This window comes from Neophocaena asiaeorientalis, unplaced genomic scaffold (genome assembly GCF_003031525.2).
Source record: "Neophocaena asiaeorientalis asiaeorientalis breed wild unplaced genomic scaffold, Neophocaena_asiaeorientalis_V1.1 scaffold332, whole genome shotgun sequence".
Classification (NCBI taxonomy): Eukaryota; Metazoa; Chordata; class Mammalia; order Artiodactyla; family Phocoenidae; genus Neophocaena; species Neophocaena asiaeorientalis.
In genome coordinates this window covers 4,026,223-4,053,478 of record NW_020173111.1, presented here as the reverse complement: position 1 = coordinate 4,053,478, position 27,256 = coordinate 4,026,223, and the positions used below count along the sequence as shown (strand labels likewise).

The 27,256-nt window shown below is 40.4% G+C and overlaps 1 protein-coding gene across 1 annotated transcript in view; it reads left to right on the top strand.

Annotated features, from left to right (window-relative positions):
- GADL1 (GAD like acidic amino acid decarboxylase 1) overlaps positions 1-27,256 on the top strand; it is a 258,300-nt gene that overhangs the window by 186,769 nt on the left and 44,275 nt on the right. Inside the window, exon 15 of the mRNA XM_024743478.1 lies at positions 5,087-5,176. Within this exon, the coding sequence (XP_024599246.1) occupies positions 5,087-5,176 (90 nt within the window). The remainder of the gene's footprint in view (positions 1-5,086; positions 5,177-27,256) is intronic.

Genomic DNA, 27,256 nt, shown 5'->3' with positions numbered 1-27,256 from the left:
GGATTCCTTTTATTTCTTTTTCTTCTCTGATTGCTGTGGCTAGGACTTCCAAAACTATATTGAATAGTAGTGGTGAGAGTGGACATCCTTGTCTTGTTCCTGATCTTAGAGGAAATGCTTTCAGTTTTTCACCATTGAGAATGATGTTTGCAATGGGTTTGTCATATATGACCTTTATTATGTTGAAGTATGTTTCCTCTATGCCCATTTTCTGTAGAGTTTTTATCATAAATCGGTGTTGAATTTTGTCAAAAGCTTTTTCTGCATCTAATGAGATGATCATATGTTTTTTATTCAATTTGTTAATATGGTGTATCACATTGATTGATTTGCATATATTGAAGAATCCTTGCATCCCTGGGATAAATCCCACTTGGTGATGGTGTATGATCCTTTTAATTTGTTGTTGGATTCTCTTTGCTAGTATTTTGTTGAGGATTTTTGCATCTATATTCATCAGTGATATTGGTCTGTAATTTTCATTTTTTGTAATATCTTTGTCTGATTTTGGTATCAGGGTGATGGTGGGCTCACAGAATGAGTTTGGGAGTGTTCCTTCCTCTGCAGTTTTTTGGAAGAGTTTGAGAAGGATGGGTGTTAGGTCTTCTCTAAATGTTTGATAAAATTCACCTGTGAAGCCATCTGGTCCTGGACTTTTGTTTGTTGGAAGATTTTTAATCACAGTTTCAATTTCATTACTTGTGATTGGTCTGTTCATATTTTCTATTTCTTCCTGGTTCAGTCTTGGAAGGTTGTACCCTTCTATGAATTTGTCCATTTCTTCCAGGTTGTCCATTTTATTGGCATAGAATTGTTTGTAGTAGTCTCTTAGGTTGCTTTGTATTTCTGTGGTGTCTGTTGTAACTTCTCCTTTTTCATTTCTAATTTTATTGATTTGAGTCCTCTCCCTCTTTTTCTCGATGAATCTGGCTAATGGTTTATCAATTTTGTTTATCTTCTCAAAGAACCAGCTTTTAGTTTTATTGATCTTTGCTATTGTTTTCTTTGTTTCTGATTCATTTATTTCTGCTCTGATTTGATGATTTCTTTCATTCTGCTCACTTTGGGTTTTATTTTTTCTTCTTTCTCTAGTTCCTTTAGGTGTAAGGTTAGATTATTTATTTGAGATTTTTCTTGTATTTTGAGGTAGGCTTGCATAGCTATAAACTTCCCTCTTAGTACTGCTTTTGCTGCATCCCATAGGTTTTGGATAGTCGTGTTTTCATTGTCATTTGTCTCTAGGTATTTTTTGAGTTCCTCATTGATTTCATCCGTGATCTCTTGGTTATTTAGTAACGTATTGTTTAGCCTCCACTTGTTTGTTTTTTTTACGTTTTTTTCCCAGTAATTCATTTCTAATCTCATAGTGTTGTGGTCAGGAAAGATGCTTGATATGATTGCAATTTTCTTAAATTTACTGAGGCTTGGTTTGTGACCCAAGATATGATCTATCCTGGAGAATGTTCCTTGTGCACTTGAGAAGAAAGGGTAATCTGCTGTTTTTGGATGGAATGTCCTATAAATATCAATTAAATCTCTCATGTCTATTGTGTCATTTAAAGTTTCTGTTCCCTTATTTATTTTCATTTTGGATCATTTGTCCATTGGTGTAAGTGAGGTGTTAAAGTCCCCCACTATTATTATGTTACTGTCGATTACCTCTTTTAGAGCTGTTAGCAGTTGCCTTATGTATTGAGGTGCTCCTATGTTGGGTGCATATATATTTATAATTGTTATATCTTCTTCTTGGATTGATCCCTTCATCATTATGTAGTGTCTTTCCTTGTCTCTTGTAACATTCTTTAAAGTCTGTTTAATCTGATATGAGTATTGCTACTCCAGCTTTCTTTTGATTTCCATTTGCATGGAATATCTTTTTCCATTCCCTCACTTTCAGTGTGTATGTGTCCCTAGGTCTGAAGTGGGTCTCTTGTAGATGGCATATTTATGGGTCTTGTTTTTGTATCCATTCAGCAAGCCTGCATCCTTTGGTTGGAGCATTTAATCCATTCACGTTTAAGGTAATTATCAATATGTATGTTCCTATGACCATTTTCTTAATTGTTTTGGGTTTGTTTTTCTATGTCCTTTTCTTCTCTTGTGTTTCCCACTTAGAGAAGTTCCTTTAGCATTTGTTGTAGAGGTGGTTTGGTGGTGCTGAATTCTCTTAGCTTTTGCTTGTCTGTAAAGCTTTTGATTTCTCCATCAAATCTGAATGAGATTCTTGCTGGGTAGAGTTATCTTGGTTGTAGGTTCTTCCCTTTCATCACTTTAAGTATATCATGCCACTCCCTTGTGGCTTGTAGGGTTTCTGCTGAGAAACCAGCTGTTAACCTTATGGGAGTTCTCTTGTATGTTATTTGTCCTTTTTCCCTTGCTGCTTTGAAGAATTTTTCTTTTTCTTTAATTTTTGCCAATATGATTACTATGTGTCTCGGCATGTTTTTCCTTGGGTTTATCCTGCATGGGACTCGCTGTGCTTCCTGGACTTGGGTGGGTATTTCCTTTCCCATATTAGGGAAGTTTTCGACTATAATCTCTTCAAATATTTTCTCGGGTCCTTTCTCTCTTCTCCTCTGGGACCCCTATAATGCGTATGTTTTTGCATTTAAGGTTGTCACAGAGGTCTCTTAGGCTGTCTTCCTTTCTTTTCATTCGTTTTTGTTTATTCTGTTCCACGGCAGTGAATTCCACCATTCTGTCTTCCAGGTCACTTATCCGTTCTTCTGCCTCAGTTATTCTGCTATTGATTCCTTCTAGTGTAGTTTCATTTCAGTTATTGAATTGTTCTTCTGCCTCAGTTATTCTGCTATTGATTCCTTCTAGTGTAGTTTCATTTCGGTTATTGTATGGTTCATCTCTGTTTGTTTGTTCTTTAATTCTTCTACATCTTTGTTAAACATTTCTTGCATCTTCTCGATCTTTGCCTCCATTGTTTTTCTGAGGTCCTGGATCATCTTCACTATCATTTTTCTGAATTCTTTTTCTGGAAGGTTGCCTATCTCGACTTCATTTAGTTGTTTTTTTGGGTTTTTTTCTTGTTCCTGCATCTGGTACATAGCCCTCTGCCCTTTCATCTTGTCTATCTTTCTGTGAATGTGGTTTTTGTTCTACGGGCTGCAGGATTGTAGTTCTTCTTGCTTCTGCTCTCTGCCCTCTGGTGGATAAGGCTATCTAAGAGGATTGTATAAGTTTCCTGATGGGAGGGACTGATGGTGGGTAGAGCTGGGTGTTGCTCCAGGTGGGCAGAGCTCAGTAAAACTTTAATCTGCTTGACTGCTGATGGGTGGGGCTGGGTTCCCTCTCTGTTGGTTGTTTGACCTGAGGCAGCCCAATGCTGGAGCCTACCTGGGCTCTTTGGTGGGGCTAATGACAGACCCTGGGAGGGCTCACGCCAAGGAGTACTTCCCAGAACTTCTGCTGCCAGTGTCCTTGTCCCTACGGTGAGCCACATCCACCGCCTGCCTCTGCAGGAGACCCTCCAACACTAGCAGGTAGGTCTGTTCAGTATCCTATGGAGTCACTGCTCCTTCCGCTGGGTCCCGATGCGCACACTACTTTGTGTGTGCCCTCCAAGAGTGGAGTCTCTGTTTTCCCCCGTCCTGTCGAAGTCCTGCAATCAAATCCCACTTAGCTTTAAAATCTAATTCTCTAGGAATTCCTCCTCCTGTTGCTGGACCCCCAGGTTGGGAAGCCTGACGTGGGGCTCAGCACCTTCACTCCAGTTGGTGGACTTCTGTGGTGTAAGTGTTCTCTAGTCTGTGAGTCACTCACCCAGCAGTTATGGGATTTGATTGTACTGTGATTGCACCCCTCCTACCGTCTCACTGTGGCTTCTTCTTTGTCTTTGGATGTGGGGTATCTTTTTTGGTGAGTTCCAGTGTCTTCCTGTCAATGATTGTCCAGCAGCTAGTTGTGATTCTGGTGTTTTCACAAGAGGGAGTGAGAGCACATCCTTCTGGTCCGCCATCTTGGTTCCTCATCTGTTTGTTTGTTCTTTCTGTAGCTCCTTTTTTTTCTTTTAGTCAAATTCAATAAGCCTGTTACAAACTTCAAATGTGAAGGGATGATCAGATCAAGAGCTTACCTTGTTGAGCTTGAATGTTTCTGGGCTATCAGTTGTAATTTAAAATCCACTAAAATCAAAACTCTTTATAGTACCAGTTTTGATTTTAAGATGTAAGGTGATAGCTGTTTCTTCTCTCTGAAATACTTTGAAACTTTATACTGACAATGGAGCATAACTTGGTTATTGAGAACTATTATAACACCAGTTATTACCTACAAACTGTGTTTGTGGTGGGAAAATGGCAGTCATTTCAAAAACTATCAGCATGAAAAATCAGATGAGGAAGGTGCTGAGTGGGTGGGCATGACCCAGCATGACCCAGTTCTTCAGCCATTTCTATGATGGACTTATTCAGGTCTGGGTGTTCTGAGCCCTGTTGCTGAGAGTCTTCATTTTGAGCAAGCCATCTAGCAGACTCACAGCCTTCCTGATACTGATACTTGAAAGCCAGTAGTCAAACTGATGGCTTTTTTTTTCCTTCTGATGCTGTATTGGCCAGGGTCACAGCAGGGCTGGTTAAGTGGAGCCCAAGTACATCATATGTTAACGACTCACAGGTAATTGGGGATTTTGTATTTGTCAAGTGTAGCAGGTAATAGAAGACAACTTTGGCCACCTTAAGTAGAGAAGAAATTATTGGAACGATATGGTGGTGTGAGATATAACTTAAGGATTAGGGTTGAAGAGGGATGAACCACGGTATCTCTAGGTATATATGTATGAGGTGCTAACTAATGGTTAGTAAGAGCTGGGATGCGTTAGCTTCAAACTTCATTATGTTTATTTTAGATCTTGTGCACATTCCTTACCCAGAGGGGAGAGCACTCTCTGGCTGCACCCAACTGAGAAGAAAATTTCTCAATAAGCTGTTATCAAAAGTAAGGCTGAACAGATGTCTAATCTATCAGATTCTGATGTTATCAACGTAAGACACACATGATGACTCAAAGAAACTAGCTAAGAGTTGAATTGCATTCTAAGATTAATTAAAACCTTTCAAACTTTCTTCATCTTCAGCCTGAATATGCCAATGTTTGCTTTTGGTACATTCCACCGAGCCTCAGAGAGATGGAGGAAGGACCTGAATTCTGGGCAAAACTTCATTTGGTGAGTGATAAGGATATTGCATTTTTTCCTTTGGATGAAATAGATTCAATGCCCATTGTCTATTGATCCTATAAATGATTTGGTACTTGCAAGAACTTCTTGAGGATCTAGAGAGGTTGTTCTTAGTATATTAAAAGTTAATGACATGCCAAACAGTTGTGAGCATTTGTTAAAATAAATCAAGATACTTGACACACACATATTCAAAATAATTGTGCTGTTTGCAAGAGAGTGGTAGAATTTATCAGAAGTTCTAATTCACAGTGCACTTCAGAGCACATGATCTGGTAATGCTTAATGTCGTATGATGAATGGCTTCTTCCTTAAACTCTGCTGGTGCATGTCTGTGACTGCTTGCATCACTTCACTAGCAGATAATGTTAAAGTCTAAATCTGGTACCCTTTGTGAGTGTGAGACTTTCTCTTCTTTCCACCAAGGGGCTTATGTGATAAAAAAGAAAAGAAATGTCAGCAATGAATTTCAATTGATCATTGAACTAAATGTGACTTGCAAACCCCTCCTTACCCTCAGTGTGGAAATCAGTGATAGTTTTAACAGCTTTGATAGGTGATAGCCCTTCTCCTTGCCCTCTAGAAGAAAAGGAAAAACTTGCCAGTCATGCAAGGGACAGACATTTAGCACTCACTGTGCCGGGCACTGGAGATATAAACATCAAAGAGACTTGGTCCCTGCCCTGGGAAACTCGTATTCTAGGTGACAAATGAGTAAAGAGATCATCACCAGGTAACTAGTAGGTGCCTAGATGAAGAGAAACCCTGTAAAGGCAGAGAGAAAGGATATCTACCCCAAAGTGTGACACTAGATTGGAGTCTTGGACAATAAGTAGGTGTGAGTCGGTTACAACTGTGAAGAAGTGGGTTCCAGGAAGAATCACAACATCATGGCCCAGAGGCTAAGAGGGGAGGGTGTGATCGAAGACCACAGTGGGGGCAGGGGGCAGTGCTAGGAGTAGGACAAGAGCAGCAGGCACGGGAGCGCACGGAGGCCTCATCTTCCATGACAGGTGCTTGGAATTTGTGCCTAGTTAGGTAGAGGTGGGAAGACCATGGCCTTTAAGTCATAGCCACCTGGATCCTCACCTGCAGCATCTTCTTTAGCCTTAGGCCACTTTCTGTTTATTCATGGCTCATTTAGCCTCCTTCATGGTAGCACAATACATACTCAATATATAAATGTCTTACCTCTTGTTAAACCTGAGGTCAGGCAGCAGAGATGGGGAGAGATGGACAGAGTTACCTGTGCCTTTGCCTAGACAGACCCTCCATTGGCCATATCAGGCAGTTAGCATGGTCCTTGGATCTGGTTTGTCTTTTTGTCACACAATGTAAATGAGAAAGTGCTAAAGAATACATTTCAGATGGTAAGTGACTCAAAAAGAAACAATGTGAGAATTTAATTGTGATGTTTCCAGGGACATTTTGCACTTTGATGGAATGCATCAGACGTTGTTTGGTGATGTTGAGAAGGATATGGCTGCCATCCTTCTCACTTTCTGATTGTTAAGAAAAGCAACCGAGAAGCTGATATTTGTGTTTTATGGACTCAATACTGTTGCATGGACACGGATCAGGATAAGTAAATAGTCTCTTTATGTTTGGAGATACTATGGACTCACTCTTCCATTGTTTAAAGAAATATTTACATTATCTAGTCTCAGAAAATTTGAAATTGAGGATGGGTATATAAGCTAAAATCAGGTAAATCAGCATATAATACACTTTTAATCTTAACTGGAGATCAAATATGAGTCAGGACAGTCTCTTCTCTCCCCAGTATTCTCCAGCATCGGTTCTCTCATGATTGACATACATGATTCTCCATCCCTTCATTTTGGAAACACTTTTCTGCCATTTAGAACCATGGGGCCCTTGCCCAGTCTAATATCATATTATTTTAATTGTTCTGGTTGCTTCTGATTCCTAAACATGTATGCGCAGGTGAATCATCATTGGTTCTGTCTTAGTTTCCTTTTATCCTCTCTCGTGGCATGGGTGTGTGTGCATGAATTTGGCAAGGAAGGGAGGCATATATATCTGTTGTTGATCTATGTGGTTTCATGCTTACTGTAGTATGAGAATGCAAGTATATGATTTATAACCTGGAGTGTACTTAAAGCACACTTGAAATTTGTTTTAGGATTTATCTTGGATGGAGAATCACAAACAAATAAATAAACCAAATAAGGCTTCGCCCCTCCAATTCAGACTCATGTCAGGCAGAGCTGTCAGATTTCAGAATCAGTGGTGTGATAAGTCTTCCCTTTGGCAGCAGGAGGGGAGCGGGATTATTTCATAAAGAACCTGGAGTTTGGGTGTGTGTATGTGTGTGTGTGTGTGTGTGTGTGTGTGTGTGTGTGTGTATGCGTGCGCGCACACACGTGAGACTGTTTTTGAGAACAGTCACTCTGCTGTCTACGGATGCTGTGACAGCCCCTCTCTGACACTGTGTTCAACCACCGAGTTCCAGCAACTCCTCTTTTTAAAATGTCCTCCATGAAAGTTCTTCTTTTTGGTTTTTTCAGGCATTGCAGCATTCTGGGTCTTCATTAGTTCCCTGCCCAGGTTGTACTCGCTTCTTTTCTGGTCTCTGCGTCCTGTTTATTTTCCTTCCTCTCTGCACAGTCATACCTGCAGCCCTGTTTTATCTGTCATTTTCCTGCTGGAAGCCTCCAAATGCTTTACACTCGCAGCTTTCAACCCAATCGACCAATGACCACCTGTTTATAATAAATGCTGTTAAATGTTCTCTTTATTCTCCTAAGATGAAACCAATAGAAAATAGGACCTACCTACATGGAATTTTGTAAAAGGCAATAGAAGGCCTTACATGTCATATGAAGGAAAAATAATCTTTATAATAAAGATATGTATTTCATTACATAAACGTTTGGCATGACAATATCAGAAGACACAAGGAAGTGATAAGATGCTCACACATCCTCTTAGAATCACTGTGAATGTGAGCCATCTTCAAACGCAGACTCTTAGAAGTAGGTGATGTTGCTGATGCCAATAATAGGAATGGGGTGATGTTAGTGACATAATTTTCGAAAAAGGTGCACAATTCTTGGTAAAGCATTGAAGAAAACATTTTCCCCTTGATTTACATGGTAGTAGAAAACTTAATGTTTATTTAAAATGGGCACAGAATAGTTTGCATTTGCATGTAAACCAGAGTTAAATTCTGGGCTTGGATAATTGTAATCAGGCTCCTGGCCTCCTGCATTTCCAGCAGGACATTTCAAAGTTGTACAGGACATGGGGCAGCTCTTCCTGGCTCAGGACTGCTCTCCACAGTGCAAGGCAGCTGGCATCCCTGTTCCCCACCTTCTAAACACAAGGAGCAACCCCCAAACATCATGAAAACCAAAAACGTCTGCCCAAATTTTGAAGATATTGCCTGGAGGTATAATACCATTTCCTTGAGAATGACTGGTCCACAGTATAAAATCTAGTTCATTCTGCTTGGCATCCAAAGGCCTCCATGTCTGTTCCTCAGGCATTAAAAGAGCAAGAAAATTTTAAAAACTTAAATATTCAACTATACGGAGTTGATTAAAATGTGGTACATAATTTATATGCAAATTTGTAGTGTGTAGACAATCAAAATTTTCTTCCAAAATAATGTAGTCATAATTTATTATTAATTGAAAAAATAAGTTATAGAACAGTCACTATATTGTATATATATAGAGATTTATATCCATATACAATATTGTATATGTGGTTAGATAAGGGGCACCAAACTATTTTAGAAATAGAGTTACAGATGATTTTTCCTTTCTTTTGTATTCCTCTGCAATTTCTTAATTTTCTACAATTAATATATATTGCTCTTGTGAAAATAATAATAACAGCAGCAACAACAATAATAAACCAAAGTATAGAATAATTGACCCAATGAAGCCTTAGAGTTCCTTGAGTGTTTATCCAGGCAAAGGTTACCCAGGTTTTGACCACAATCTCCTAATAGTTAAAAAAAAATTTTTTAATTGAGTATTTACCCCAATATGTATTTATTATTTTAAATTATCTACATGTATTCATTTTTAAATATAGTATGTACATTTTAAAAATGCACAAAATAAGTTTTTTTAAGGATGGATTTTAAATACTTAATTATTCAGAGATGCTCTAATCTTTTCTTCTTATACCAAAGGGATTGTCTTGTTTGGAGACCATGTTTATACCATAGTCAAATCAATTAGTTTGCAAACTAATTTCTCTCATGACTTGCTCCCAGACATAGTATATAATTTGTCTTCCCTTCCTACTTCTCTTTTTCTCTCTCCTTATCTCCTTACTGAAACACCTACACTATCTGCACTGATTTCAAGTTCAGAGACGTTGCCCCTGGGGTCCACGGTGAGAGCTTTAGCAGGCTTCCCAGGGCTTCCTGAAAGCTGCCTGCTCTGTGGTCGAGGTAGGCTTCACTCGCTAAGGTGGCTGCCCCAAATAAGATTATGTATATTTGTTTCTTCTCCCTTGGTGATCAGGTATGAAGGGCGAGGGAGTCGGGGAGAGAGGGCAAAGATAAAGCTGAGAGCATAAGACCCAGAGAATGTAATTGAAAATTTCATCAGTTTGTTTTATTTCATCATTACTCAATGTTCTGATGCAGAAGATTTCCTCTTTTGTCGACATTTCATAAACAGTCCTGCATTCCACCAACATAATTTACATTCTTAAAAGTAATTACCAAGGTGTCTCTTTGTACTTAAGCATGGTCATTTCAACTTTTTTTTCATTCACTGGCCTGCAGATTTGTGACTAATGTTAGACATTTATAATAGGCTCATTTCTCCTCGACAGTAGGCAAAGAATAAATCTTTTAGAAACTACTAGATTGGTTTGTTGTTTTGCTTATTTGGTGATATAACTTGATATGGTATTCCAAATATCTTTGGAGAGAATCTAGTGTTCTCCCTGGCGGGTTTCTGATGAACAGCACTTGAAGATGAGACAGCGTAGACTGGGTAGGGTTGTGTGCTTTCAAGGATGCCCACTTTCTGGGTTTGGATCAGGGAGGGCCTCAGTGCCCCTGGCTGTGCTTCACTTGTTTCCGCTGTGTGTGTGTATGTGCATGTGTGTTCACATGAGTGCATATGAGTCCATACACATTTTGAGGTCTTCTATGTATTTTGAGGACTTTGATTCTGATTTTCTTTCCCTCATCATCTGTAGCATTTGCTTAGCAAGCACTCGTTTTTGGATTGTGAAAAAAAAAACCCGTTTCTTTAAAGGTGTGACAGTGTTTTGTTTTGTTTTTTTTAATTTTCAAAGATGAGTTTCTTTTTTAACCCTGTAATATAGAAATTATAACATCTTCAAAAATCCTGTTTGCTAGTGGATATCCCTCATTTTAAAGCTCTACTTTAAAAAAATTATATTTAAGGAGAATGTAATATAGAAGTATCTTAAAATAAAATATTTCTGAGTGTGACTTGAGACTCTCTCCTTCTGATGATGGCTGGGATGTCGATTTTGAAAATGCTTAATGTACTAAATACTTAAGGTACTATTTCTTGCAGATACTATATTCTCTTTCCCCAAATTATTAAGACCTGAGATAAAATGCTGTTCTTTTAACTATTCTCTCAGGGAGAGATGTTATTTTCTACAATCTGTCAGATATTCTACTAGCTATAATCAGTTTCTTCTGTGTCATTAAGGGTCAAGGAGCTACTTCGGTAAGTCCTGTGTGTCTGGCCTTCTTCAGAAATCAGCTGGGGAAGCTGGGTGTCCCTTCTGTTGAAGGACATGGGATACTCTGTCTTATAGCTTTTATGCCCATCTCTCTTCCCCAGTTGTTTACTACTTTAGAAAGTAGAGCTTTCTAAATAGCTCTACTCCATTGGATCAATAAAATTTCAAGCAGTAAAAGATTCCAACAGCATCCTTGTTGGATATGCGTGTACTATGGAGAAGTTCACATGAGTTGACCTTTGTATTCAACAACACCTTTCAACATGTAGAATACATTTGCCAAGTTGGTGTTGTTAATTTATTTCGTATGTTGCTTTTTAGTCTTTTAAACATTATTTTCAGACACATAGAGAGGAATTTCCATGGATAGTTACTTGAATCCCCAGGAAAGCCAGACAAGTCCAGATGTCTTCAACAAAGAGTTATTTTTTCTTTCCTTTATTTTTCTCCCCTAAGTTTATTGACTGTGCAAGAAGTTCTAAACTTGGAATGATCTATTGAAAGTTAAAATTGAGCAAAATGAAGCTGGGTGTCTCTGCAGGCTGGGGCTGAACTGTCCTGGACCTGAGGTCAGGACAGGACTGGGTCTGAGAGGAATGTCCATGGGTGTGGCCTTCTGTAGCTCACTCACACCAGCACACACTCCATGGGGCACTCAAGATAGCAGTAATGGGAAATGAGGCCAAAGAACATAGCTAAAGCTGCATTTCACAAGTATCTTTTTGTGCCTTGGGTTTACTCTTTAGCACACAAGCAATGAGTCTACTTGATGCCAGGAGTATGGCTGGCCTTGTCTGTAACATTTGCATAAGAACCAAGTTAATCACTTAAGTACAACAGTTTCTTCAGTCTCTGCTCAAATCTTCAGGCCCATCTGAAATAATTCTGAATTTCCAGATCTATCAGAGTGTGAATTGAAGAAATGCAGAAGCTTAATTAGTTTCATGGAACACTTACCACTGTACCCTGAGTATAATTTTATTTAGTTCACTCAGTCAGGAGTTACAGACTCAAAACCTATAGAAGCTAGGCCAGTAGCATACATGAGGGAACTAGACGGGGCATAACACAGTAGGGAGTGGTGGGGACTGTGGACAACTGGAAAGCAGTGGCCCCAGCTAAAGGGGGCAGCCTCTACTCAGCTCCTAATGATGGCTGCCATGTGGAAATGCAGGTCTGGGTTGCCAGGTCTTCTTATTTTTAAAGAGATGCTAGATTTATAGAAATTTATGTAAACCGTCCTTTGCTTTTAATGTTTTAAATGTTGGCAAGTGAAAAATTACTAAGGTTGACAGGTTCTGTCCTTCAGGCTTTTAGTTTGCAACTCTTACCTAAATCCATTAATGCCCTATCACCTGTTTCTCTTTATGTGTCACCAGAAGCTCCTTGAGATGAGGGTGTGCCCCGTCTTTGTCTTTGTTCCCCCAGGGCAACTAATCTGATGGCCAGTCCCGGCCCGCCATCAACTTTGAGAGATGTCCGAGTTCTGTGTCATCTACCAGAAAAAGCTCACTATTGCACGCTGTCAGACTTGTAAATGGGGTTTTAAGAACTGTGGTCTTGTGGTCAGTGTGGCAATACAATTAGGATATACGGGTGTTTGCTGTTCTTGTGTTTTCTCCTTTCCCTGTCCTGAGCACTGGACCTGGCCTCTGGGCTCCATGCTTCTCTTGAGGCTTCTGTAGCATTGAAGACATCTGTCTTCCTAGATTTTCTGAAAGCCTCAGCTGGCCAGAGATGAAACCCATAGAGGAAGGCGAGGAGTCTAGAGGCGGAGAGGCAGGCACAGGAGAGAGGAGCAGAAAGGGGCGTGCTGGAGACAAGAGCTCTAAAGATAAGGATGAATCCCAGCTTCCCTTCTCTGAGTGCCCTAAGGAGGTGTGTGTGTGTGCGCGCGCGCGCGCGTGCATGCGTGTGTGTTTGTGTTTGTGTGTTCCAGGTGATGGAATGTCTGCCCATTCCTAACAAGTTACAGACTATCAAGGGATCATGTTGGTTCAGACCATAAGCATTTCACATGTTGAACCAATGACCTAAATGTTAGCCCTGGCTGAGACCCCCAAGAACCTCTGCAGGACCCAATGAGGCTGTGGGAGCCATAATAATGACTGAAATTGACTTTTAACCTGACCTAGTAGGATAGCGGCTTGAGGTTGGATTTAATTTTATTTAAAGGATATAAAGTACTGTGACATTTCTTGCACACCTGAGCGAAATTCATATCCATTAAGGAATTTCTCTGGACTTGATGCAATATTTATTGTTGCAAAACAAAGAATGGATCCTGTGCTGAAAGAAAAAATATATATAGTTTTTTGCATGCTGTCTTTGAAGTCCCTTTGCCAGTACCAAACCTGCCCCCTGGTGGCACTTTTGCTCATTTTTCCTTTCCTTGCTGGGAAGTGACACTAAAAGCTGACTGAATAAATGCGGTTATAAAATGTTACAGAATTACAGCATCACTGGGGTCAGGGCTTCTGGATTCTGCCAAACCAAGAGCAGCTCACCTGAGTGAGGAACTCTCAAAGGATAAAATTGACCTGTGTGTCTTCACTTCAAACGTGTTTCTTGTTGCTCTTTCTTCGTCTTCACTCCTCGTTTCCACGGCAAACTCCTCTGTGCTTACCTTTGCGTCTGCTGTCTGGACTTCATCCCACCTGCAATCTTACCACTCACTTCCCTCTCCTTCTCTGCCCTCCCACCCTCTCTTCTCCTTACTTCTCTCTCTCACTCCTTCTCACATTTTCCTTCTTCTTTTTTCTCTAATATATTGCTCCCCTCCAATGATAAGCACATCCAGGCTCTGACAACCTTAAAGGAAATAATTTTATGATTTTTCTCTTAATACTGTTGTCCCCTCAAGATACATCCCTGTCTCTTTCTCCATCCCTTTGGACTAAACTTATGAAAATAATAGCTTAAAGTGTCTCACCCTGAATAATAATCTGTGTCATAGTTTATAAAACCATTCCCATGGGCTTCCCTGGTGGCGCAGTGGTTGAGAGTCTGCCTGCCGATGCAGGGGACGCGGGTTCGTGCCCTGGTCTGGGAAGATCCCACATGCCGCGGAGCAGCTGGGCCCTTGAGCCATGGCCGCTGAGCCTGCACGTCCGGAGCCTGTGCTCCACAATGGGAGAGGCCACAACAGTGAGAGGCCCGCGTACCGCAAAAAGAAAAGAAAAGAAAAAAAAAAACATTCCCATAATTTGGGGTGTTCAGGTTGTTTCCAACATTTCCCCTTTGTGAGCGGTAACGAATGACCATCTCCATCCCCAATCCACTTTTGCATTTATTATTTCCAGAAGATAAAGTGCTCGGTATGTAATTGCTGATTATAGAAATCATTGGGGTTTGGAGCCTGACTCTGGCTGTGTATTAGGATACTGATTTTTAAGAAGGTTGCATTCCACCAGTACACAGCCTTCCGTCTAACTGCGGCAACACTGTGTGTTGCCTGCTTGGGGGAAAATGTTATTTAGAAAGGGGAAAAATACTATCTTAAGTTTTTTTTGCTTTTATTGTATTAGTTGTTGGTGGTTTGAACCATTTTCTATTTTTTTCTTTACTGTTGGTGCTTCTCTGTGTATCCATTGTTTTTTATCTTACGTGTTTGTATTTTGAGGTCTGATGGTTTCCTTATAAATTTGAATGAGGATATATATAGTTTGAGTTTTAAAGCCCTTTTTGTCAGATGGAATGCAAATAATGCCCTTAGTATAATGTGCTTTTTATTCTAGTCTTGCTGTTTTTTCATTGTACAGAAGTTTTAGATTTTTTATGTATTCAGATGTGTCAGTCCTTTCCTTCATGATTTATTCCACTGCTTCAAAGCTGAAGTTATTGTTCTTTCACAAATCTGATAAATATTCTGTTCCATCTCCTGCTGGTTTTTCTGTCATGCCATTTTTTTTTTTTTTGTATTTAACTCAATTCATGTGGAGGCTATGAATGTGTACAGTGTAAAATATGTATCTATCCTGATCAGTTCACCCAAATTATTATCCAGTTATTCCAATTTGATTTATTTAATAATTCTTCCTAACACTTTTTATTATGGGAAGTTTGTGTTATCATGTGTTACACTTTTTAAAACACTTTAGTCTATTTCTGGATTTTCCAATCTGTTCTATTGATCTGTGTTTCTGTTTTTGTGTCAGGAACAAAAGGTTTTAAATGGTGTTGCTTTATAATGAGTTCTCAAGGCTGCTAAAATATCACCCTTCTGGTTCTTTTTTAAAAGAGCATTCTTTAACATTACATTTAAAATTTTTTGTACGGATTGTAGAACTTTTTTTTAGTTAAAGACATCTTGTTAGGATTTTTATCAGAGTTTAAAATCATTGAATCTGGAGTTAAATAAATAATACCTTCGCTGCCACTGGCTGTGTAACCAGGGACAAGTTACTTAAAGTCCCTTTACCTCCTCCTTTTCCTCAATAGCATGGGGATAATAAAAAGCACCTATCTTAAAGGGTTTTGATAGGGTTGAATGGCATAATCCAGGTACAGTGTCTGGCACAGAGTAAGTGTTCATTAAATATTATCTTGCATTATTATTAATCCTGTTTCCTCATTTTTGAAGGGCTGTATGAGCCTTAAATGTCTTCTTCATGCCTTTTTGCTTATCCCCCTTCAAATTACCTTAAATACTATTACAACAGTAAACTTTCTAAAATACAACCCTGATCATGTCACTCCTTATGTTTTCCCTTTGTACCAAAGGAAAGAGTCCGCAAACATTCAGGGACTGCAGAGATATGATTTAACTCAGCCTCCACGCCCTGTCTCCTGCTAACCCTCTTCATGTACAGTTTTCTCCTGGAGGCCCCAGAGATACGTACTTGTTTCCTCCTCTGAAGTATTATGACTACGACCTAGTCTTCTCAAAGCCTCTTATAGCTTTCAACCTAATATAGTATAGGGAATCTAGGGGTCTGAGTCGACCTTCAATTAGGCTGGCAACACCTCAACTTGCCCAGAAGGCATTTTCTGACACTTGAGTATGAGTACCCTTTCCATATACTCCTGTGACATCTTTGCTACCCTGTCTTGGCTGTTACCGTAAGATAGCAGCATTTGGGGTGGGGAATGGAAAAGATGGTGGCAAGCCAGGGAGGAGGGGAGTAGGCAGTGAGAAGTCACCCATTGCAGGAAATAGCTGATGGATTTTAGCACAAGGAAGATGCATTGATAACCCCCGTTATCAACAAAGATTCACTTATTTGTACTGGTGACACTGTTGATGGAGGGGAGATGAAGAAAGTGGGCAGCATGTCCCACTGGGGTTGGCCATATTTGAGCTTCAATGTCCCAAGCCAGGCTAGTATAGAGCCCTTAAAGCTCTATACTGGAGCAAAATGAAAATGCAGAGCCCTTTGTTCCAAAATTATCAAGAATTTCAAGATGGTGACAGCATGGGGCTCTTCCACACCCAGGGCCCTGTGCAGCTACACTGGTTGCACACTTACGAGGTCAGCCTGGTTGTATACTCATGTGGTGTGAGTGTTTAATAAGGGGAAAGTTGCTAGTGTTACTGTTTCTTTGCATTTTCTCACTCTGGTCTCACACGGTAGATGCACAATAAATGTTGGCTAAATGAATGAATCGGTGAGTAAAGACATGGCCTTTGGGTGACTGACTCTCGTGCTTATAGTGGTTTCCTAGAGACATTAGTTGTTCTTACCTTTCTTGCCCAGCCACTCACCCATAGAAGTTTTAAAAACTAAGAGTGTTCATTCTCAGAGTGTGATTGGGTTGGTCTGGAGTGAAGCGCTGGGATCATCCTTTTTATCTGGTTTCTGATATGCAGGAAGGACTGGGAACCATCACATCTTATGAATGATCTGTGTAAGGGATTCTCAGGATGAGGGCAGCTTAATAATGAAGATATCGTGAGGAGATAAATTGGAGGAGGCCACCTCCTCTGTCTCTATGTGAATCTAGCAGGGTTGGTGTTGTAGTTTGCTGTCTAGTTAGTTGTGTTTTGTTCACCAAATCATCATTAGTTCAGAATGCAGAAAGAAATTTTCGAAGGTCAAAATTCTTAAAGTCTGACTTCAGAGAGCTCTCTCGATTTTAGTTCAGACTTTTCATACTACCTATCTTTGAATCATGCTCCGCTTCTTATGAAAATATCCCCCTATCTAGGAGGTCCTAGAAAGAATAGCACTCCACTGTTTTAGGGGGCAGGGATAATTCAAATGTTAGAAATACAGCGGCAGAGCTTGCTTTAGTTGATTGTAATGCCACCTGTCTGACTCAGAATTGAGACTGTCTTTCAGGCTACAACCCGGGGGGAGCTGCTTTTCCAGGTGGTACTACAATGGGCTAGAACAGCGGTCCCCAACCTTATTGGCACCAGGAACCGGTTTTGTGGAAGACAATTTTTCCATGGACCGGAGGGCGGGGGTGTGGAGTATGGTTCAGGAGGTAATGTGAGCAATGGGGAACGATGGGGAGTGGCAGATGAAGCTTCACTTGCTTGCAGGCTGCTCACCTCCTGCTGTGTGGCCTGGTTCCTAACAGGCTGCACACCATTACCAGTCCGTGGCCCAGGGTTTGGGGACGCCTGGGTTAGAATCTTGTTGGTAATGAATTGGGTCTTCATCATGTCCTTCATATGGGTTAATAATGCTTCAGGGTAAAAAGACAATCAGGGACTCAGAATTCTCATTTGAATCTGCCTATTCATTCAAAAAATATGTATCTAGCACCTACCATGCACCAGACTCTTTTCTAGGTGCTTGGGGTACATCTCTTTTGTTGAGTAGTTTCTCTAATAAAATGTAATCAAAGCTTAGAAAAATTACAATTAGAGACTGAGGTTTTATGAAGGATAACAGGAAAGATTTAAAAAATTAAAACTGAATTACTCCTCAGTTTTTACAAATGAAGGTTCAGCTTGGTTTTTAGTTTATAATGCAGTGGTCCTGCAGCTCTGTTGTTCTTATAGGCATACATTACATTGTAAGTGTAATCTAACATAAATGTTGCAAAACTGAGTTATGATTTCTTTTATACTCTGAACACCAGAATCTATCAGACCATGTCTTAGAAACTAGTTTCTACTGTGTACTTCTTTTCTACTTCTTATAGTCTGAACAGAGAAAATGTCTTGGATCTAAAATCTTACACTCTTAATTCCACTGAGATTTTTTCCCCTTTCATATCCTCAGTTATTATTTAAGAGAACTAAATTTTGAAATTTCTTAAAGCAATTTATTTTATTTTTTGGTATGAAGTTTAAATATGAAATAGCTTCAGTAATTACATTATTAAAGATAAATGTGAATATGTCAAATATAAATATATAAATATATATCTGAAATATCAATTTACATCTTTGTAAAATACTTGTATTAAATTTTTCTATGCTATTGTCATAAAATTAATTTTTTTTTGGATTCTGGTTCAATTTAATGGTGAAGAATTCTAATTAATAAATGTAAAGGGAATGAGGGAAATAGGAAATCACCATAATAGTGGTAATTATATACAAAATCCATTGATGGATGGTAAGAGTTGAAGGTGAAAGTATAAGGAAAAAATGGGATATTAGAATTGTCTCAAAGTATCTCTCCCAAGTATTTAATTACAAAGATAAAACATTGCACACACCCCTTTAACCAAATAATCACCAACAGTGAGACACTGGCATCAAGGTGATGCACTAAGAAGGGCAAACACTTGGGTAGTATTCTCACCAAAACATGTGTAACTATGTTCTAATAATGAAGGAACTGCAGGCAGACCCAAAATGAATACCTTTTTGTAAAATAACTTGCCCAATACTCCAAAAGTTCATAACTTTTCTAGGTCATAAAAGACAAGGGAACTAAATACAATAATGGGTGGTAGATTCAATTTTTGCAACATTAGCAGAGAAAACTTGATGAAATTCAATCAAACCTGTCATTTGATTGATAATATTGTTCCCAATGTTAATGTCCTGGTTTTGATCATTATACTACAGTAGTATAAAATGTTAGTATTAGGCAAACTGGGAGAAGGGCGTATGGAAGCTCTGTAGTCCTCTTGCAATTTTTTTTTTTAACATCTTTATTGGAGTATAATTGCTTGACAATGGTGTGTTAGTTTCTGCTTCATAACAAAGTGAATCAGTTGTACATATACATATGTTCCCACATCTCTTCCCTCTTGTGTCTCCCTCCCTCCCACCCTCCCTATCCCACCCCTCTAGGTGGTCACAAAGCATGAGCTGATCTCCCTGTGCTATGCGGCTGCTTCCCACTAGCTATCTATTTTACGTTTGGTAGTGTATATATGTCCATGCCACTCTCTCACTTTGTCGCAGCTTACCCTTCCCCCTCCCATATCTTCAAGTCCATTCTCTAGTAGGTCTGTGTCTTTATTCCCATCTTACACCTAGGTTCTTCATGACTTTTTTTTTTTCTTAGATTCCATATATATATGTTAGCATACGGTATTTGTTTTTCTCTTTCTGACTTACTTCACTCTGTATGACAGACTCTAGGTCCATCCACCTCACTTCAAATAACTCAATTTCATTTCTTTTTATGGCTGAGTAATATTCCATTGTATATATGTGCCGTATCTTCTTTATCCATTCATCTGTTGATGGACACTTAGGTTGCTTCCATCTCCTGGCTATTGTAAATAGAGCTGCAATGAATTTTGATACATGACTCTTTTTGAATTATGGTTTTCTCAGGGTATATGCCCAGTAGTGGGATTGCTGGGTCATATGGTAGTTCTATTTTTAGTTTTTTAAGGAACCTCCTTACTGTTTTCCATAGTGGGTGTATCAATTTACATTCCAACCAATAGTGCAGGAGGGTTCCCTTTTTACCACACCCTCTCCAGCATTTATTATTTCTAGATTTTTTGATAACAGCCATCCTGACCAGCCACACACATACTTTTAATGGAAGTCAAAGGGTGGAAAGTATGTTGGATAAAAAACAGTTTACAAGCTAATAAAAATATTTTTGTTAAATTTCTAATCTCTGATTTTGGAGGTCAGTTTGTTGTACTGGAGAACTCAGATATGTTTTGTGTATTTTTTCAAGTAATGGCAGTTCTGAAAAATCACATGGAAATTTTGACTATAGCCTTCCAAAGGGACATTATATTGAGGTACTGGGTGAACTGGAAGCTATTTTAAACCTATGTTCTCACTTTTCCTATGTAGATTATTGCCACAGATGTCTCCACCTGACTCACCTGCTTCCGGCACTGCCTCTGCTCCAAGCCCCTGTCCTCACACTGTCAGAGGGCCATGCATAAATGGCCATGAATCACTGTGCTCCACTGCTTAAAGACCTTCCCGCCACCTTCTCTAGAAAATGCGGGTTCCTGAGCAGGGCCATAGAGGCATTTGGGGGTGTGGCTTTTCCTCCTCCTGCAGCTACACCTCCCACCTGTCCTGGCTGCACGAGTTCCTTTCAGATCCCAGAGCTCTAAGCTCAAAGTCTCATCTCTCTATTCTGTACCTTAGTCCCAGTTGCCCCCTTTTCTTAGAATCTCACTGCACTCATCATCCCATCTTCCTGAAATATCACATACGTATATACGTATGTGTATGTGTACACACATGTAAACATTTCTTATTATATATAAGGCCAAAGACAGCATACTGATGTGCTGTACTATTTCAACACTGTCTTAAAAATATTAACCTTACGTCTGGCCCCAGTTGGTACATGTCTGCATGCTCGATTGTGGGTATGGTGTAGAATAAGAGTTCCAGTATGATTTTTTGACTTAATGCTGGTCCAGTAAAGTCATTTTCTCTCTGTCCCTTTCTCCCCCTACACACCTCTGAAAATCTCATCCCAGTCCCCTTTTTGATTACTGCAGTCTGCTAAATATTGATATTTTCAATGGGACAAAGTTTAATCTAGACTCAAAGACTTTTGGGGGGGTAAAGAACAAGGATCAACTACAGAGTCAGGGAAGGAAGCTTGCCCAATTTCCATCTGCACAAAAACACTTGGCCAGCACAGGAGCTAAAATATACCATGCAATAAAAATAAACATATAAAACTTCAAGTCCTGCAGTTAATGGGATGTGAAAATGTGTTTGCTACAGACACTGGGTGCCTGGGAGAAGACGTAGCCACTTGTTTTGTCAATAAGCCCACACACACACACACACACACACACACACACACACACACACTTAGTAAACAGTTGTCATTCGTTCCTGGAATCCACCAAACAAATATTCTCTGAATCGGTTTTAACTCAGCAACGTGGTAAGGGGCTCTGACAGGCTCTCGTCGTCTCCTCCCTAGAGGCTGTGCCCAGAATTCTCATTACTGTCCCTGCCCGACAGATCTCAGTAACAGACAGTGTGGTAGAAAGCCAGCCAGACTGGAAGAAAAGCTGGAATTATACAAAATGAGTTTTAAAAAAAAGCATCCAACATGAGATTTATGCCCAGGGTCTCTTTAGAAGTCTTTCGTTAAATGCCTGTCTATAAGCTGGAGAGTGTGATATCCTTTTTGAATGGCAAAAAAAATCTAGTTGCAAAATTTTTATGGGCTGTGTTCTGCATGGTAAATTTTAATCCCTGTTTTGCCAGCCTGAATTAATATTGCTTACATTTTTATTAGCCATTGATTTTTGAATAGGACAGTACAGGATATCAGCCTTTAATTTTGATAATTGAAGTGGGCGTGGCCACAGTTTCCCTATGCCCTTTGTGTCCCACTAAAACCCTTACTGGTTCCCACAGTCTTTTTATACGTGAGGCTCCATCTTCTGTCCCTCACCACCCTGCCCCTAATTCAAGGAAAATGTATACAGTAAAAATCCTGAAATTAGAGAACACATTCAGGGCAAAGCCTCATTGCCAAAGTCTCTCTGCTTTACAGAATTATTCCAGAGAGAGCTCCTTTAACTTAAAAGCTCCATGAACCTAAATAACTCCCTCTGAGTGCTTTTGAAAGCCACATCAGTTCACCTACAAGGTATCTGGCAGGTATTTGGTGACAGGAAGAGAACTATTTATTCCTGCAATTTTTGTGTATGGATGACCTGGGAGATGGTCAAAGGAAGAGGAGACAGAAGAGTGAATTAGAAGAAGTTGCTGGCTGTGGTCTGGGAGTTCCGTGTCAGAGATCCCGTGAGGAGTGCCAGCTGGAGACAGGCTCTTGGCAGCTGGAACTCAGTGGCTATGACTTGAGGACAACTTAGGGACTGGGGCTAGAGTTTGGGAATTTTCCACAGAGAGTGATACAAGTCCTCAAAAATGATACTGAGAGGAGAGAAGAGGACTCAATGAAGAGAAGCCAACATCTACTGAAAAGCACAAGGAGGGTGGGGTGGGAAGGGCAGAAAGTAGCTCCAACCCCACAATGTGTGTTGGGTGGAAATGAAGGAGATGAGTCTCCAGGAGGAAGGGGGTTGTGGAGGAAAGTATTAAACTTCATACAAGAGGCACCTTCTCTTTCTAATACATCCAGTCTTCTTTGAAAAGGGGAATTTCCCTCTTTGCCTCTCCAGGAACATGACTTATTGCTACAACAACACTGTGTCACAAACCTCAGTGATAGAAAACAGTAAGCATGTATTACTCATGCATCTGCAGATGAGAGGGGAAGGAGAGGTGGGGGTGCTAATTTAAGCTGGACTCTTGGAGGGGGCGCTGTGCTCCATGGATCCCTTATCCTCCTCCTTCAGCCAGTGGACCCTCTGGGGCATGTTGTTATGACAGTGACAAGAGACCCAAGAGCACAAACCTACTGCGTAAGGGCATTTCCAGAGTCTCTGTCATAGCATGTCTGCTAACAGATGATTGACCAAAGCAAATCATGTAACTGAACCCGACATGAAAAGATGGTGGAGATATGCTCTACCTCAGTGTGAGGCCAAATCAAGCCATGTGATCAAAATCAATATAGTACTCCCTTGGAAGTGAGTCAGTGGGAAGAAATATTTCTGAAGAGCTACCTAGTCTACCACAAATAAAGATGGCCACTTTGAAAACTTACATTTAGGCGTAATTTAACAAGAGATCAAACATGGAATAATAAAACATAGTGATATTTCAAAATCAGTCTTTCGCCAGCCACGGTGCTGCTGTGGGGAAGTCCCAGTTCCATTCAGCACATGCATTGTGCTGAGTGCTGTGGGGAGAATCAAAGATGAAAATGATGTCTTCTATCAAGCTGCCTTCAATTGGAAAAAGAGACAGTCATGTATAAAAGTTACTATAATGAAAAGTCAAATGTCACAAGAATTATGGGCCGGAACAAAGGACTGTGGGTACAGAAAGGAGGTCAAGAAGAATTCCTCTCCTAAGTGACTGCTTAGAGATCAAGTTCAGAAAATAAAACATACTCTGGTTAATTTAAGAATAAAGGGATTTATAGAAAATTAAAGTCTTACATAATCACTGAAGGGCTGAAAAGATATGTTTCAAAGTCCTGCCCCAGAACTGGGCCACACAGGGGACTGCTGCTCCTTCCCGAGTCTGAAGTGGCCTGTTGAATTGTGAATCTGCCATAAGAGATGCCAGCACCAGAACCAGCTACCCCACCATGACCTTCCTGGCAAAGACGTATCCCTGCCATTATGCCCCTTCTCCCAGTCGATTCTGAAATGATGGCTTATACACGTTCCAATAGTTGGCTAACCTTCAATCACATCAGACACCCTAGCTGCAAAAGAGACTTTATTAGAAGGAGGTTGGATGATGCTGAATCAATCCCTAATGTTTTCTACGGGAAGTTCAGGGAAGACGTCATCGAGAGTGTGGCATTGGTACCACATCTTGGAAAGTGCTGCCTCATGTCAAGGGTGACATAAGATTCTGTTTATGGAAGTACTTTATAAATTGTAAAGCAGCAAACAAATATAAAGAAGACTTGCTTTATGCACTTCCAATGAAGTCCTCTTGAATGGAGTCACCATGGAGACCTTTTTCTCAGTAACAAGAATCTAGGAATAGTTTTGGCTTTCTCCTTCCACCAAATTTATATGTTCCTGGAAGGCGTATATTTATTTTTCCATAACAATTTTTGAGCTTTTACTATATTACCTTACACTGTACTAAGCCCAGTACATATATAATTTCATTTAGCCTTTTCTTATTTTGTTCATTTGGGTCCTCTCTCTTTTCTTCATGGTGAGCCTGACCAGAGGTTTGTTAATTTTGTTTATCCTTTCAAAAAACCAGCTCTTGGTTTTACTTATTTTTTCTAATTTTTAAAAATCTCTATCTTATTTATTTTCTCTCTGATCTTTATTATATCCTTCCTTCTGCTGACTTTAGGTTTTGTTTGTTCCTCTTTTTCTAATTCTTTTAGGTGGTAGGTTAGGTTGTTTATTTGAGATTTTTCTTATTTTTTGAGGAAGACCTGTATTGCTGTGAATTTCCCTCTTAGGACTGCTTTTGCTGCATCCCCTAGATTTTGTATGGTTGTGTTTTCATTGTCATTTGTCTCAAATTATCATTAAATTTCCTCTTTAATTTCATCAGTGACCCATTGGTGTTTTAGTGGCATGTTTTTTAGTCGCCATGTCATCATTTTTGTCTCATTTTTCTTTCCATGGCTAATTTCTAGTTTCATGCCATTGTGGTCAGAAAAGATGCTTGAAATAACCTCTTAAATTTGTTGAGGCTAATTTTCTGTTCTACTCATTTAGTCTTTTCTATGAAGTAGGTTCTGTTATTACCCTCAGAGAAGGTAAGTTACTTGTCAAACATCTCATGTTAATCAGTTAGTTAGTTAATGACAGAGCTAGTCTAACACTAAAGTTCTTAAGCCCAGGCACCATGGCCTTTGGTAAAGGGAAGGGAGCAAAAAGGATGAAAAGCAAAGTCTAGAGAATGGAGCTTGGGCAAAAGGCAGAGCTGGGAGAGGCTGCAAAAAGTGGCCACAAGAAAAATTGTCATCCAGGAGGGGCTCTGCAGGGAGCTGGACCAAGCTCTGCTAAGGAAGGGGATGCACTCAGGAAGGTGAAACATTTGGTTCAGGCAGCTGACAAAATGCTTGGCAGTTTGTAACATGTTGAATAAGCATTATTTTCAAATGCAAAGAATTTTGGCTGGAGTCAAAGCTTGAGGTTCAAGTGGTTGTTGGGAGAGAAGTACTTTGGTCTCATCCAGACTTAGTTTTGCTCTCAGCTCTGCCAGTAGGTAGCTATGAGACTTTTGGGACAAGCCACTGCATCTTGCCAATTCTCATCTGTAAATGGGCTTAACAATACCTGACTCATGGAATTGTTGAGAGACAAGTTTGAGGTAATGTATGAACACCATGGTGCTTAGTACATTGTAAAGTACCCCGTGAATGGTATCTGCAGTCATTGTTTATGGGTACTTGGCCTTCTGATCTTAAGCTCATATGCTTTTCTTAGTTTTTGCTGATCTGTTGGTTGTTTAAACAGCTTTGCTGCTGGTGTATTTTGATAATAAAGGAGAAAGAGAGAAGGCTGGGTATCCAGAAGTTACAGTATAGAAAGAGAACCCTTTAAGCAAGGGTGGGGATATATTTGTAGGAGTTGTAGAATTCCTTCAAGTCCTCGTAACTTAGTGAACCTGATCTATTAATCATGAGACATATTTGGATGATTGGAGTCCTGGGCCCTCATCCCATGCTTATGCACACTCTGTGGGAGAGTTAAGCCCTAGGAAATAAACAGAACTCCCATGAACAAGGCAAAAATATAGGGAAACATTAATCCATGGGCCTGTGATTATCCTCAGAATATTCACGAAGGGCATCACATTAGCCTTGGCTAAGGTGGCCAAAGCTCTGTGAGCAAAGACATAGTTGGTCATAAAGAAGACTTTGATGGCTTTTACCCTTTCATTTATTTCTTAATTACCTTTCCCCTTGCCACACAAATCATCCTGAACAGTTATGGTTTTTATAGGCTTCTGATGATCTAGCCTCTGATCTATTCCCTTTTCCACTTCTGCTGACTAATCCCTTCCTGCTTTCCTGTATCAGCCGATTTTTAAATGTCAGTCTGGGTAGGTTGATTTCAGAAGCTATATTTAAAAAGAGACCTGCCTGCATCTTTGGCTCTTTGCCGGGACAGCATACTTAAAGAGGGATGAGATCCAGGAGGCCATTTCTTATTTTCTTTTTAGATCGCATCTTGGAAGCAGAAGCACAGCTGTTCACATGGTATCCTGTGAACTCAGGGCAGGCTTTCTGCTGAGATCAGAAGCTCTCAGCCTTAGTCCTGAGGTCAGCCAGAAATTGTGGTTAAAACCACCCTGGAAATGCTGAAGGAAGCTGAAGGGAAAAGCTGTACCATGCAGTTGTCGTTGACTTACACATTTTCCAACCACGTGAGCCCTCTTCTCTGGACGTGTCCCCAAGGGCTCTGGTAGGCAGCTATGATGCCAGGTCAGTGAGCCATTGCCACGTAGCGCACCACCCCCAAACCCAGTGGTCTCAAACAATAAGCTGTCACCAGTCCTGATGAATTTACAGATGGTCTGGCGGTTCTGCTGGTCCTGGCTGGGCTCCTTTTACGCCTACAGTCAGCTAAGGGGCAGGCAGGCAGCTCTGCTCATCGTGGCTCTGTTTGCTGCTGGATGCTGTACTAGGATGACCTTGGCTGGGACAACCGAGCCGTCCTCTGAATGACTCTAATCCTCACCAGGCTATTCTGGGTGCGTTGTCCTGGCAGTGGTAGCGTTCCAAGAGAGAAAATTAAAGTTTGCAGGACTTCTTGCCCTCAGTACTCCCACACCATCACCTCTGCTGTTTTTTTGTTTTGTTTTGTTTTTTGCGATACGCGGACCTCTCACTGTTGTGGCCTCTCCCGTTGCGGAGCACAGGCTCCGGACGCGCAGGCTCAGCGGCCATGGCTCACGGGCCCAGCCGCTCCGCGACATGTGGGATCTTCCCGGACCGGGGCATGAACCCGTGTCCCCTGCATCGGCACGCGGACTCTCAACCACTGCGCCACCAGGGAAGCCCTCTGCTGTTTTTTATAGATCAGAGCAAATTGCGAAGCCAGACAGATTGGAGAAGAGGTTTGGTGGAGGAATAGACGCCACCACTGCTGATGGGGGGAACTTAAAAGTCACATTGCAAAGCATGGCAGAGGGATAGAAATTAGCATTCTACCACACAGACCCCTTTCTTTATAACTTTGCGTATTGCAGAGTGTTCTGTGGCTTGACAAGTGTTTCCACATCCACAGTCTCACTTGACTTGCCTAAGAATCCTGTAAAGTCAGTTTCATTCTTATGATCATTCCCATCTTACATATGAAGAAACTGAGGCCCAGATCAGTTCATTAGGTAGTTAATTAGGTAGAGTTGAGGTGGAGCCAAGACTTAAATACAGTTCTTATTGTAACCATGCCCCATGTGGTTTTCATGGCACATGAGAAGATGAT